This window comes from Seriola dumerili, unplaced genomic scaffold, assembly GCF_002260705.1.
Source record: "Seriola dumerili isolate Sdu_G_001 unplaced genomic scaffold, Sdu_1.0 BDQW01000291.1, whole genome shotgun sequence".
Taxonomy (NCBI): Eukaryota; Metazoa; Chordata; class Actinopteri; order Carangiformes; family Carangidae; genus Seriola; species Seriola dumerili.
The window spans coordinates 5,158,661-5,173,829 of NW_019174546.1; the positions used below are offsets into that span (position 1 = coordinate 5,158,661).

The 15,169-nt window shown below is 42.3% G+C and overlaps 1 protein-coding gene across 3 annotated transcripts in view; it reads right to left on the bottom strand.

The window, feature by feature from the left end:
* Positions 1 to 15,169, bottom strand: part of greb1l (growth regulation by estrogen in breast cancer 1 like) — a 49,159-nt gene that overhangs the window by 17,958 nt on the left and 16,032 nt on the right. For 2 of the 3 annotated variants that reach the window (XM_022757965.1, XM_022757963.1), the window contains exons 2-8: positions 11,851 to 11,965; positions 8,694 to 8,853; positions 8,369 to 8,542; positions 8,034 to 8,210; positions 7,684 to 7,860; positions 7,456 to 7,578; positions 6,062 to 6,184 (exon numbers count right to left, since the gene is read on the bottom strand). In XM_022757965.1, the coding sequence (XP_022613686.1) occupies positions 6,062 to 6,184; positions 7,456 to 7,578; positions 7,684 to 7,860; positions 8,034 to 8,210; positions 8,369 to 8,542; positions 8,694 to 8,850 (931 nt within the window). In that variant the 5' untranslated portion in view covers positions 8,851 to 8,853; positions 11,851 to 11,965. Of the gene's footprint in view, positions 1 to 6,061; positions 6,185 to 7,455; positions 7,579 to 7,683; positions 7,861 to 8,033; positions 8,211 to 8,368; positions 8,543 to 8,693; positions 8,854 to 11,850; positions 11,966 to 14,515; positions 14,568 to 15,169 lie in introns of those variants that run through there. The other variant, XM_022757964.1, reaches the window with a different exon arrangement.

Genomic DNA, 15,169 nt, shown 5'->3' on the forward strand with positions numbered 1-15,169 from the left:
AAGCCTTTTGTGGAGAACATGCCAGCTTGTGTGGAATAGAACTACTTTGCTAAAGCTAGCTTGTAAAAGCTTTACAGGTTATTGTAGAAGGAATAGAGAGAGACTTAACGCTTCGCCTTTACTGCTCTCAAAAGAATGATAACCAGATCTTTTCATCATTATCAGCAACTGTTTTCTCCCTCATCCCTCTCCTTCTGCTCGCTAAGAACGTCCGCGGGAAGGGACTCGGGCTATCTTCAGTATTACGGTCTACAGGACACGTTACCCACAACTCGGAGACAACCGGGCTCTTTCCATGGCACCCATCTACCGTACAAAAAAAGAACACTACTGCCAAGCGGAGACTTGCCATCCAAGCACTGGCCCCGCCGAACGCTGAAGGCAGGGATGAACCGTAGAGTCTGTGTGCCTGCTCATCGAGGTGAGAAAAATTGTATGTGACAAGTGAGCCCTGTGTAATACTTACACACAGTCAGCGTTCTGTTTGTAAAATTATGGGGTATATATAAATGTAATTATATCTAGTGTTGTTATATCGGTTGCCTTGCCCATGTGGTTGATTTTTCTCTCCTTTATCAGACCTATAGACCTCTAAGGCTAGTTAAGAGTAGGCTAGTTTTTTTATTATCTCAAGATCCTAGCATGGTCAAACACAACAGCAGTCTTGCATAACTTTAAGATTCCCTTATGAGACACTTAATCCATTCCTTGAACGTACTGCGAAACTTCCTGATACCCTGCCTAGCGTCTGTGTCTGCGAAAAACCTTTAAACTGTGGATGACTAATTTTTCATTCCCTCAGTAGAGTGGATTCATGTTTCTAGATGGAAGACCATCGTTCAGCGTCCTGGAAGGAAATCAAAAGTGAAAAACATGTTTCTATACTTTAATCTCTCTGCTCATAGAACAGAAACAGCCTTCTGCATGCGCTTTTGAAAGGTACTGCGTCATCCTACATTCAAACAAATTTGCAATAAAGGATTATCCGTGCAAATTCACTGAATCTATCCACAGTGTTATTACCACGATGAAGAAACTTTGTGACATCCAGTGATCCACAATGTTTATTAGAACTCCCCGTGGTACTCTTAGCAAGTGACAGAAACATCAATGTTTTGCTACTTATATGCAATAAGTAGGGAAAATAGAAATCAGATCTTTTTACTCTGTGTCCATTGTACACAGTTGTGAATGGAGTGGACCTGCAATGGGCGTCCACACCCCGTGACCTCTCCACTTTACAGGAGGAGGATTGGTGTCTCTGCTCAGGGCCACACCTCGTCATGCAGCGGTTGGCCTGTAGGCCGCTGCTGAGATCCTACGTCTGCGAGTTGAGAAAAGACACACTCTTCCTTCACTCCCTCGAGGAACGTGGTACTTTCTTCACTCCCAACACAGAACAATCTCTTCAACTCCTGCCCATCTCTGTCAGGCATGAGACGGTTCACGATCATGGAACAAATACATACAGCTCAGGCAGGTTAATTCTCCCCCGTCTTGTTGTATCTCTCTCCTTTTCCCCCTCCCTCCCTCCCCCGCTTGTTCCCCGTTTAGTTCCGAACCCCGAGCAGATCACACAACGCACCCATACCACAAACATCACATCAATAATGTATGCTGTGACAACCACAATGCATTCACTTTATTTCCTTCATCAGATAACAAGCAAAACAAAGAGCGCATGTATTGCGGATGCAGAACTCACCTAGTGACGTTCGTTTTGAAAAGTGAGACGCCAAAGATGCTGACTTTCCCTGTGATGAAGCTCATAAGCTGATTTCTTTCACGAAAAATATTGGTTTTCAGCAGCCTATGCCCTCAGCTAAGGCCCGTGCTTGGTATTTCCTGTGTTCAAAAATTAGAGTTTAGATACTTCATTTATGCCAACAGTCAATATAGTCCAATTAGTCAATATAAGATATGAACAAAGCTCCAAATAATGATGTGAAATGGGTCAGCCAGGCTACAAACTCACCCAAAACAAGCTACACAGAACTCGTTGCTGAATTCCCTCCTTCTCATCCCAGGCCAGCTAGTGATGAGCACACATAGGTAAAGGCAGGCACTCGCTGGTGCTGAGGACCATCACTGAGAGAACGTAAGTGACTCAGAAATGCCCCCTCTCCCAAGGAGTTATGGTAACCACGACTTGGACGCTGCCTCCAGAGGACGCTAGGCTTCCCAGTCGAGCCAACCGAGGCAGCTGGGAGCGAGATGATGGCCGGGGACCCCCGGGATCAGCACAGCATGGCCCTTCAACACTATCTGCTTCCAGCTCCTCCCTCAGTGGAAATCTGCTCGGAGAAGCCTGCCGGAAATATTGAAATATCAAAACCATCAAACCACTGCATGAGTCATTTCGAGAAAGGTGCACCTTTAGTTCACCTGGGGTCATACATATGCCAAAGTTAGATATTTATTTTCCATGGACTGTGCTCTGTTGTTTGAATAAGGTACATTACCCAGCAGGTCTCATGGTCATCCACCCCAGCTCCGCCCTGTGCTGTTTGATTAAAGAGCCCAACCGTGCAACATTTCCTGGTAAAAAACAAATGAGAAAAGACATAATGTGAGGTTGTGTTTGCTGCCTTACCTAAACGTGCCAAGATACTGCAAAGTGAGCAGAATCATCGTCTCCCACACTGAGTAGCTGTATTTCTGCTTGGACGCCCAAAGTTCTCAGGGTTTTTCTCACTGTCAGCTGGCTGTCTTTTATAGCCAGCTGACCAGCAGGGGGCTTACCACTATATCCCCGACCATTCCCATAGAAAATAAGGTAAAGTGCCATGCCTGAAAAGAAGAAGTCTTCATTAGAACGATAAACTGAAACATATATAAGGCAAGAAATATGTTGATAACAAGTAAAATATAATCTGTAGCTTGTTCTAAAAGTAGTTAAAAGCTTCAGTTGAAAGTTTGATTTTTAGACTAACTTATTTTTTGAAAACAAGTTACAACAGGGTTAACATCAGAGAGTTTAAATTGGGGATGCGATACAATACCAAAGATACAATGGGCATCCATCTCATGCGAAAATTGTCAGACTTCTGGATCAAATCAAAATATGAGAGAAATCACAGATGTTTTCATTTTTAAATAAGTTGTGTCATCTGAATATGGGCTGAATACTATGGAAAACAGGACATATAACGTAACTAAATAAGTATACTATCTCTCTATGCTAGGCATGCATGAGTGTGATGAATTGTGGGAATATAGCACAGGGGTAAATTTTATCTGAGCTCAGCTTTCACTGAAATAGAGTTGAACTATCTTTTATGGGATGAAACATTGTTTTTAGTCCAGTATCAGATAGCGATATGATGAGAGACATTTGCAGCAAAAACAGTGAACCACTCATTATGTCTTCTCTAACTTCGCACTTCTAAAAAGTGGCTGATTATCATCACCTGCATGACTTTAATTTTCAATTTGCTTTTGAAAACTTATCTGAAAATGTCAAGATTCTGTTTTTTCTGAGATTAGCAATGGTTTGTTTCGATGGGTGCTGTGAGTGGTGCTTCATTTTCAGTATAAAGAAATGAGCAGATCACTGAAATTAAAGCTTGTACCGATGAGGATGACAGGGGCGAACCACCTGAACTGGTAAGCAGGTTGCTCGGGGACTATGACCGTCTCTCCGGCTGTGGACAGGTTGGGCTGAATGACTCCAGCTGCGGTGGCTGAGGAGAGGACACTCCTAATACAGAACCTGGATGGAATTAAAGAATAACATGTCAATACTAGGATTAGTTTTAGGTTAAAGCTTTACCATATTAGCGTTTTTAGATTAGCCAGAAAACACGTGCATTAGCATTTGTGGCTGTTTGTACTCTGATCACAGAAAAAAAAATTTGGGAAGACAATTTATCTGAAATAATGGTGGTACTGTATAACCCACAATTACATGATGTGGCAGAAGTCTTTTCAAATCATGCAATTTTTAAAATAATTTCTGCCTACAAACTCTCCATCTCTATCTCCATGGAGGATGCTCAGTGAATCATCCCTAACAACCAGACGTCAGGATGTCGGATATACTTGTCTCCAAACCAGAGGGAGGGAAGAGGGGGGTTGTAAACAAACATAGTCGGCACAGAAACACACCACACACATATACACACAAAGCGAAATTAACTAAAAAAGGAATACATGACATATGAGGTTCAATTTTACAACCCAGCTCTGACTGACTCATGTTTAAATACATTAGAGCTCAAACAGTCATTTGACAGGGAAGCACGAACTGACCTTGGGGACACAAACAAATTGGTCGGATGGCTGGAACAGGGACTGCTGTTGGTGGGACCGGCACTAACGAGGAGGGATGCCAGCTCCGGTGGCGCTTCTTCGGAGGGCCCGAGTTCATGGCAGAAGATACTGAACATGAAAAACAGACCAAGAACATCTCAAAATATAACAATCAGTAGCACGAAAAGCACACCAGGTACATGAACATATTATAAACATGCTTGTGCTTCCAACAGATACGTGAGTTGATTGTCAGAGAGGAAAGAGAAGGGCTGACCTGGACTGTCTCCTAAGTCAGCTGTGCGATAGGCCCTGACCCTGAGGCCCTAAGGAGACCTGAGAGGGCTCAGTAAGAGGAGGACGCCCAACTCAACACCATACATTGGTCGGCCCGTTTCACCCTCAGAGCTGTGTGGTACTGCAAAAACAAACACACAGATGCACACATTAAAAACACTACACACAGTTAAGACTGTACATTAACCATGCACAGATTCCTCATAATGTGAAACATGACTAAGAGGCTGTGCAATAGCTATGATCAAAATGCATACATCTTGCATAATCTTCACAATTACTCCAATGCTAGCAAGCTGATGTTTAGGAGTAGGATGTTTACAATGTGTCACCATCTTAGCTTAGAGTGTTAGCATGCCAACAACTGTCAATTAGCACTACACACAAAGAACATCTGAGGCTGCAGTATTTAGTCACAAAACAAAGTTTTTGGACAAATTCAAAATGACCTAATGGTGGTGCTAGAGGAAATTTCATTAAGAAATCACAAGCGCTAATAAAGTTGTCTTCTTGCTGCGGATCATGACTATCTATAAGAAAATGTATGGCAAATAGCAGTTATTGAGATATTTCAGTCAAAAAGTGATGGACCGACCCCCAGACAATCACTGCCATCCTAGAGCCATGCCACCGATGTGGCTAAAACAATATTAGTGATATTAGTGGCTAATACTTAAATAAAATGTACAATCTAAAATATTGTCATAACTGTAATTTCTGCAGGGACAGAAGCAATACATAAAAATGAGTCAGTACTAACAGTGGCTTATTGATTCCTATACATGATTGTTCTATTGCCAATGACCAGATTGGACTTTTTCCAATCTCATATTCACTATGTATATGCAATACACCAAAACATTGATTGGTATGTTTAGCCTTTGCTTGTCAATATCACAACCTTGTAAAGGGCTAATGGATAGCAAGGCCTTAAAAAGTCATTACAGGCATTCCTTCTCCCAGTATTGATTGGTGTCGTAAAATACTTATAAAGAGCACACCAACACTCATGTGTTTTGGGTGTACATGTTACGTGTTGTATGTGTGTGTTTGTGTGTGTGTGTTTGTGTGTGTGTGTGTGTGTGTGTGTGTGTGTGTGTGTGTGTGTGTGTGTGTGTGTGTGTGTGTGTGTGTGTGTGTGAGTCTGAGCGGGCCATAGCAGAGGTTAATCTTGGCTCCATAGTTAGCCACAGCTCCATCTGCCTTATGCTGACCCACGTTAGAAAAACAGAAAAAAAGAAAAACAGCTGTAGCTAAGCAACCCCCTTTCAACATAAGGGCAAGGCCATTGAGATATCACTCACATAAAGGCAAAGGCTTATCAGCAACTAAATCCTTGCAAATGCCAGTGTCAAAGCCTGGATGCAGCTAGGAATGTGGGAGTGTGACTAAAATTTATGCAGTGTATCTCATTATGTTTGTTTTTTTGTTTTTTTATATCATGCATTGTAATGCAGAATGAAATTAAATTGAAACCATGCAAAAGCTATTGGTGTGCTGAAAAAGAGCTTACCTATTGGTAGAGTCTTGTTTCCAGGTGTGGAGGCCAGAGGTTTGAGGAAACTGCAGTCTCTGCTGAGGTCCTGACTCCCGAAAAACACAGAGGATGTTTGTGTCGTTCTCGTGGGTGGAGAATCTAAGAATGAAAACAGACGTGTAATAATATAAAATCACGTAAAACTCTTACCAACACTCCGTCTGGTGCATGGTGCTTGCTTGTGCACAGACTGGCTATGAATCTTCTGAATAGCTCAAAACCCTCCATTCCTCTGATTGGTCATTTTGTTGCCTTTGGACATCATGCCATGACCTCATGCTAGTATCAAACAAAGGTCAAATACTAACTCTTCTGTGTCTGTATCCTTTGTCCATTGCACAATACAAACAGACCATAACTCTGCTTTTCATCTCTCATATCAGGATAAACAGTCATTTGGCTCTGAGAGGTGTACGGTATCTAACCTCTTGGCTTCCTAAGCGAGTGTCAGTGACCTCACAGTGTACCTGAAGGTCGCAGTCAGGCGATTTCAGGCAAGAGTTATCCCAACAACCAGCCCCACAGCTCAGCTGTCTAACACATTTAAGTGTGAGATCTCTGCTGACAGGCAGCTTCCAGGTTCAGAACAAATCAATACCGTAAGCCCAGGAGCTTTTTTCAATCAAAGAGGGAGCAGGCAATGTGTGTTGTGACAGGTCAGAGAAGAACAACATCTCCTTGTAGAGAGGCAGAATCTCTCTTGCAGTCATGATGATCCAGGCTTATGTTACATTACACTCTTGTTGAAGTTGGCGTCACTTCTTATGACAAAGAGTCTCAGAAAGAAGTCATTTTCTATAAAGAATCATGCTACTCAAATGCATAAAATTGCCTGTCTGCCTTTTTTGTCTGAAAATATTACAAATATAGGCAAATCATATAAGGCAGTGCTACAGCTACTTCTAATAACAATATATATTGTTTAGTTTTGATAAATAACAGAATAAATATAAAAGTATAATTGCAACAAAATGGGATGAAACCCAACCAACACAGCCCCCTGTTTGTCACCAACTGAATCATAAACAGCTAAATGGAGTGTTGTGGTTCAAGAGTCAGACTGCGCTTACCTCATAAACTTCAGGGCTTAGCCAACACAACCTGTCTCTATGGCAACAACATAAGCCTGTCAGCATATACCCACAGATGCAATGACCCTTTCCGGTGAAATACACAATATATATTTCAGATCAGTCATTTGAGAGGGAATACAGGCAAAACATTTTGTGTAACATTAGATTATTCTGTAGTAAATGCTCTATATTGTTTTAGCTTGAATACAATTTAAATGTTTTTCTTCACATGAGTAACTTAATGTCAGCTTGACCTGGATCCTGCAATATTTGCGCCTGTGGTGTGTGCAGTCTCACCTGAGAGGGAAAAGGGAGAGGAGCTGTGTCCACTGGTGCCTCCGTTCTCTTTACTGCTGAGAGAGGAGGACGAGCTGGGTTTTGAGGTTGACGCGTTGCTGGCTAACTGACGGGTTTTACAGTCTGAGAAGGCACAGAGAGGAATGAGAAAAGCTGGGACATACCGTATGGAAAAGCACATCGTCAGGGACCACATCTGTAAAAGTATGTTTGTTTTTTTTTTATTACCTTTCCAACAGATGAGGGGTCCTTTGCACAGAGCACCCTGAGAATTCTTCACCAGGTAGTATTTTAAGTGCTTCTGCTTCTTGGGCTGGGTGGATAACTTCAGGTTGATGTGGTTTGAAAACTCAGTGAAGTATCTGAAACCTTTTTCACCACAGCCCACACAGTTTCCTGAAAAACCTGCAGGTAATGTAATAAAACCAAAATTACTGTGTTAGTTTACAAACTAAATTTCACATATCTATGGTCCGATCCAGTGTATGACCAGTACAAGCTAACAACAGAATATATTGATATACATGATAGCTGTCTGTCTGCTTCACTCCTATCTCAGACCATGGGAACAGACTGACCTAAAAGTGCATTTTTCCCATTCTCGTCAGGCAAAAAGCGGCGGTCCACGGCGCACACCAGAATGTGCTCGGGGACACTGGGGGACTTGGCACCTACGAGCTCGAAGCCAGCTGGGACTTCGATGGGCTCCGTTGCTATGGAGACCAGGCGGAGGTCCTTGCCGGCCTGACAGAACCCTGAGAGAAGAGGAAGAAGCAGATTTGGAAAAATAAAAGATGCTGTTAATCTTAGCAACAAGCTTAATGGCTGTATTTTCTTCTTCGATGCTTTGTAGACATATAAACGTGCTGAGATTTTATAGGCTCAGTTAAGGCCTGTGGGTTTGGGAGGTTACCGTCCAGTGTGCAGCAGCCGTCTGGTGCAGGTGCCTGCAGGTAGGGAAGTGGAGGGCTGCTGCTGTCTGAGTCATCGTCCTCTTCCAGCTCCTCCAGATCGTTGGAGGAGTGGCCGTTCATGTGCTCGTGGCCTGGTGTCTCCCCGCCATGGAGGTCGGCCTTCGACTTTATGTCTGATGGAGATTTTAAATCATGTTATTTTCACTAGAAGTGGATTACAGTTGTGGGCAGCAATGTCTTTTACAAATTCAGCATTTGTGTAAAGAAAAGAGAAATCTTGATAAAGCCCTATTGCAATTAAAAACCACGGGTCCAGGATCCTACCTTCCATGTTACCAGGATATTGCTCCGGCTCTAGGTAGAGCTGTGTGAAGATGGGCTGTGGGTCTCCACTGCTCGAGCGTAGTGAAGCCTCAATTGAGTTATGGAGAACCTCTTCAAATCGAGCAGACTTCAGCTGCCCGGCGTATGAATTCCCCATTATCTGTGGAGGCACAGAGGAAAGATGCACAGTCACGATGACGTTAATCTCTGCTCATTGATTAGTTCCTTACAAAAGAATGGCAAGCTCGACAGACTGCGACTCAGCAACTGGTGTCTCGCACAAATATATTCACATTTTCAAATGAGCACAGCTGTATCTGTCTGAGGGGTCAGCCAGTGTTGGTCAGTGGCCGTCTATTAGAAACTCTGTATGAGCCTATTTATACTGTAGATGTCTCGAGAGGAATGGTCTTATAGTGCAGTCAGAAATTTAACCCCTTCAACTGTCGTAGCAGCAGTGCAACATCAGACTCATGTGTTTTGCATTATCAGGCTGTGCTGTACATTTAGACCTGAAATAATCTTGATCACAAAATGAAAATCTGTCCAATGTTAATGCAAGAAAAAACAAATTGAGTAGCCCCACTCCTTCTTGTGGTGTCTATAAACCATGTAGTTATACTTCAGAGGAGGTGCAGATCAGTTATGTTGATGATGCAATGGATTCTAATCCTAGTTGTCTCTTTCCCATCTCAAGTGTGCAGTGTTGAAAGGGTTTGTTAATCAAACAATATACTTTTTTTTTTTTATTAAAAATGCTAAAACGTTGCTCATTTCAGCTTCTAAAAATGAAGATTTGCTGCTTCTCTTTGACTTATATGATAGTCAATTCAATATTTTAAAATTTTGGGCTGGTGCTTGGACAAAAGAGGCATTTTGAATACATCATCTTGGAAACTGTGATAGGAATGTTTCACTATTTTCCAACATGTCATAAAACAGACGCAATAAAACAGGGAATGATCAGATTAATGAATAATGAGAAAAATCATTCACTGCAGCCCTTTAGTATGTCCTATATCTTTTGTCTTATTTCATAACAATTACAACACATGTGCACACAGCACACGTGCGCACACACACACACACACACACACACACACACACACACACACACACACACACACACACACACACACACACACACACACACACTTTCTCTATGTCAGACCAAACATAATGGCCAAGGCCAAAGGCTTTTTCCTATCTTTTTTTGGCTCTTTCTCCTTCTGTCTGTTGTGTCACTCTGCCTGCTCTGCCCCCGTGCCCCCTCCACCCCAGTGTCCACTCTGGGACATCTGCCGGGGTCGGCTGTGTGGGCCTGGGGTTGGCTGGCTCTCTGGTGGCAGGTGGCAGCTGGACAGAGGGCTAAGCATGTGGTCTCAAAAAAGAAAGCAAGAGAAAGGGACAGAGAGCAGGACAGGCAGGAAAGCACTCCAAATGTGGTGAAAAAGCAGCACTGACCAATGGCTTCGCTTCATCATTGTGTCCATTCATCACATCAATGCACTCCCTACTCACCCCAACTCCCATTTTTTAGTTTGTCAAAACATGTCACTAGATCTGTTTTCAATATACCGAGCCAACAATCAAGAGTGTCCAAACTGTGTGGGAGGAAAAGTTGAAAAAGAAAATAAAAAGGAGGTTTTGGCTGCTTCCCTGACACATAAGTTTAGCCTGAAATGCTTTTCATGTTTGTCCTTGGATTACTTTTGACTGGCGCGGACCAGTGTTGTGGTTCATGAACACAACAACAGCCAAGTGGAGGCCCAGGTTGCAGACTTCAGCTGTTTGGAGAAAGCTCAGACTTCCCATTCAGGCCTAACATAGATCATTCATAGCTGATGAAGCATTTACATGATGAGCTCACGTGTATCTATATTCTGTTATTGAATATTGATATATATGTTATAATATCAATATAACATCATATATTTATGTATGTTATAATATAAATATTGTTGAAAAAGGACAGAATTCTATTAAAGATTAAATATAGTTCTCTTAAGTAACCATGTCTTTATTTATACATCATCTAAAGCAGGAACATGGAGGTAGGGGCTTGTTTGCACTAACCCAGTTTAAGAAAAAAAAAGGTTTTATTCTTTGCTGCAATTAAATCATTCCTATGTTTGTTGTACTGTGAATCAATATCGACTAGATGTGCAGTGTCTTTTATTCTATCACTGGTGGGGAGGGTGGGAATCAAGCTGGAGTTGCCTTTCTTCTCCCAGATCTCATTTTGCCCACGCCTGGACAGGTTCCAGACCCCGTGTTTACCTAACAACCTTCCTGGGGAGGAATATGACCAACCCAGACAAAAGACAAGATTAACAGTGCCTGACTGTGCTGTCAAGGAGATAAGCAGCTTAACAGAGTGAAGCTACAGTATTTCTTACTTAACTGATGGAGGAAGGTGGCTGCATCGAGAAACAATGAGAAAAGGGGTTTAAAAAATAGAAAGAAAGAGAGCGACAGAGAGAGAGAGAGAGAGAGAGAGAGAGAGAGAGAGAGAAAGAAGGAGAATGAGTGCCTGAGGGCGTTTTTAAGCAGCCGCTGCCTGTTTCGATTGTGAAGTCAAAGGAGGCTCCAGAGGCCTGTTTGGCCGGCTGACCCTCAAGCCTCAGAGGACAGGTTTGTCATTAACCTCGTACAGGCCGGAGGTGAACACAGAGAATGACCTTTTATCACCTGCACGACTTAAAACAAAGCGTGACTGTGGCAAAGGTCGCCTAACGGATGTTTCTGGGGTGTGACTCCGGTGGTTGCTAAGGTCATCTGTAGTGGCAGAGGGCTATTTCAGGTGAGTCAGCGGCTGCAGTCTGCATGATAGATGAGTGGATTCTACCGCGGGAGAAGCAATTTAATGTTCAAAGACTAATGGGCTAAAAGGGGAGTTTTCATGTCAGTGAGCGGTGCCGGCCTCTCAACCAGTCAGACGCTCAGTCAAGGCCATTCCTCATCTCCTGGGTGGCATCAACAGATTGCATGAATATGACCCCAGGTCAGAATAAGCTAGACTAATCTCCACTCAGTGGATTTGAGAGGACCGAGGCAGAGAAAATATTAGAACGCAAAACACTCTGAAGTAACAGCTGAATTGACTGAGAGATAACACACGAGCGAGGAGTGCATTCAAAAACAAAAGGTGACTTACGTTGTCAGATCGTTCCCAGGCGTGAAGGGACTTGTTCACCTCTGCTACATGCTGGGTCACTACCACTCAACAGAAACGTTCGGCAAAGACTGAATTTCACTCAGGGCTTCGGGACCTGGGGGAGAGCAGTGAGATCTCTGATTAGCTCACAGACTGTCACTGTCAATGAAACAGTGAGACACAAATTTAAAGCATAAAAATTCAGGGCTAAAATCCAAACAATTCTCATTTATTGAAAAGACACTGACAGATTAAAGCAGATTGCTGAAGTATATCTCAAATTTATCCAATTTATCCTGGAAAATTCTTGAAAGGGCATTTTTTTTTCAAAGTTTCAACACACAGGTGAAATAATTGTGAAAATTGGCAGTTTCAGTTTTCACATCAAGAACATATGATTGTATGACTATGTAATGTATATAACTGTTTTTTTTGCAAGATAAAAAATAATGTTGCGGTAAAGCACCATTGAAAAAAGAATGCAAAAGATAATCTGGTACCACAGGTCACCACAGTCCAAAGAAAATGCCCATTCACAAAATGAATAGGTGCTCTTATGGCCACTCAAACATTAAGAGCGGCTCAAACTGTGACATATGTACTCACTATTAGGAGGCTAAAAAGGTGTTATTTGATACCACGGCCCTGGGGCTATTTTCATGAAACACAATTGGGTGTTTTAGTTTGTAGCTGCACTCACACACACACACGCAAACACACACACACACACACGCAAACACACACAAACACACACAAACACACACACACACACACACAGTCACTCTGAATGGATTTGCCAGTTACTTTGACCCTTTGACAAAGTATTGTTTAGTCACTCAGGCTCTGATATAACGGAACTAAAGTTCCCTCTGAAACATTGACTGTCACAATCTACCCAGTCATCACTTCTGACTGTGTGCTGCTATTCCGGTCTGGGGTCCAAGTCCTTCAAATAGCAAGTGTACACAAGCTGGTTCAACTTGCATTTACTGACTGGAACTTATTTTGTGAATGATTAGCCAGCTAGATACAGCTAATCAAACTTAAGAGTTAAAAAAAAAACGTCAATACATCAGACAGAAACCTATGCTGCTCTGCCTCCGGGTGGGGGGGGGGGCAACTGAATTCCTTACTCCAAATAAATATATATATGTGTCAGAAATCGACTTGGCATTGATCATATGAAATGTGCTTTCCCAGCTTACGCAAGTTCATGCTTTGCCTTCCACTGGGTGTTCCCACAAAAGATATGAATCTCAACATAAGCTTTCACACTCATTTCACAGGGAGCAGAGTCTTGAAATATTTTGATGCTTATCTAGTTGTGAAAGGTAGACGACACAGAGGGAGACGCAGATGGCCCGTGAGATGAAGACGAAGGTGCCGTAAATCTAGACACTGACAAAAGCCCAGCCCGAGGCGCTTAATAAGGTCCTGGTTTTCGAGTAATGACATTTGAGGGAATGTTCAGGTTGACGGGCTGCTGTAGTTTTCAAGGGATTCAAGGCGATGGTTAAAGATAAATGCATTTCTCGCATACACACTTTAATGCAAGTACGACTACATGTGCATGGACACACATACCGCTACTTGTAATATACTACTTGTATTACTTATATTTGTACAATATACATATATATATATACATATATATGTATATATGGTGCAAAAAAAGTATTTCTTTCTTTATATATTTAATATCTATTTTTTCATTATTCCATGACCTTTCTTAAAATACTGTCTTGTGTACCTCCATCTGTGTTATCTGTAGTAGTATGATTGCTTAGATTTTACATGACTAGATGTCATTGTCATGTTACATGAACTGTGATAAACAATGATCTGAGATAACAAAACTATGTAAAATATGGCAATAATAGCAATTCCAAAAGCACACATTGGAGTAAGTAAGTAACACTTACTGAAGCATAAATGTTTATATTCTTTACATTGTCTGGAATTGGTTTGGTCACAGTTTTGGTTTGCTTGGAGGGGAGTGATTGAAAAGTCTGACTTATATCACATGCTAATATAACCTCAAGATGATAATTAACATTTATCCAAACCCTGCCTTTTTCTTCCTCTCTCATCCCTTTGTTTCTCCCACAGCTGCATAATAACATTACAGTGTTCACATTCACATTCTGAATCGGTAGACGCTCTGTGTCAAAGTCAAAAATATTCTACAGTTAATACTGTCCATACAGATAAACTTGACACTTCATCATTGTTTTAAATAAGCTAATTAAGAAGCTACAGGTAAACAGACCTGAGTTTATCCAGGATTTACTTAAATTAAAATTAGCTATTGGATTTTTTTTTTTCCAGTTCTAAGATTGACAGCAGATAAGATGTTAATGGGAATTTGGATAAATATCTCAGTCGTTTTCACTTCATTGTTATGCTTCAGCATGTAGAAGTCCATACCAATAGGTGAAATGCGAGAAAGAGCTCAGCACACTCTTAACATTAGAAAAGCTGTGGTAAAGAGACACTGCCCATCAGACATGAGAGAAAGGGGGATGGGGGTAAGAAATGAGAAAAAAAAAAAGACAAACATGCCTCCATGTTCTCTAAATTAGGTGCTAAAAGCCCATCTCATTAATGCCACATCAGGGCCCCATGTGACACACAGCAAGCAGTTTAAAAAAAGCTTCTCCTGTACCTTCCATGACTCCTCGACCAGCGGATGAACCCTTAAAATCCAAATCAAATGCAGTAAATCCCAAATGTGAAGGCAGCTTTTTTTTGTTTGTTTTTTTAAATACAGTCCATGTTAGATAATAAATCCTTTTGGGAAGAATTTGTTGATATCCAGGCAGCATATGGAGTTTCACTCTCCTCTGGTAGTTCTCAGGTCACCTTTGTCATGATTCTCTATAGAATGAAATGGGAATCCCACTCTTTCCCTCAGTACAGCAGAAACCCTCCCTCTCTCAGTCACATGCAAACAAACTCACACACACACACACATACACACAGACCCCTCCCCCAAGTCCCCTATGCCCTCCTCTGTCCTGTGCCATTTGCCAAGGAGGGAGGGAATCCACCGGGGGCTCATTCATCTTGGCCCTGCTGACCCCCTGTGGTGACAGATGCTCTTGGAGGCCTGTGGGGGGAAACAAAGAAGGGGAGCCGCATCTCCCCACTGCCACACGGCCACGGCGCCCCGCCACGCGTGACCCCCAGCACGCCGACACATCTGCCGTGGGCACTGTGTCATGTGGAGGTATTCGAGAAAGGGAGGAAATCTTTAAATCTAACTTTCACTCTCACACTTGAGCTCAGTTCAGTCTCTCGCTGCCACACCCAACTTTTT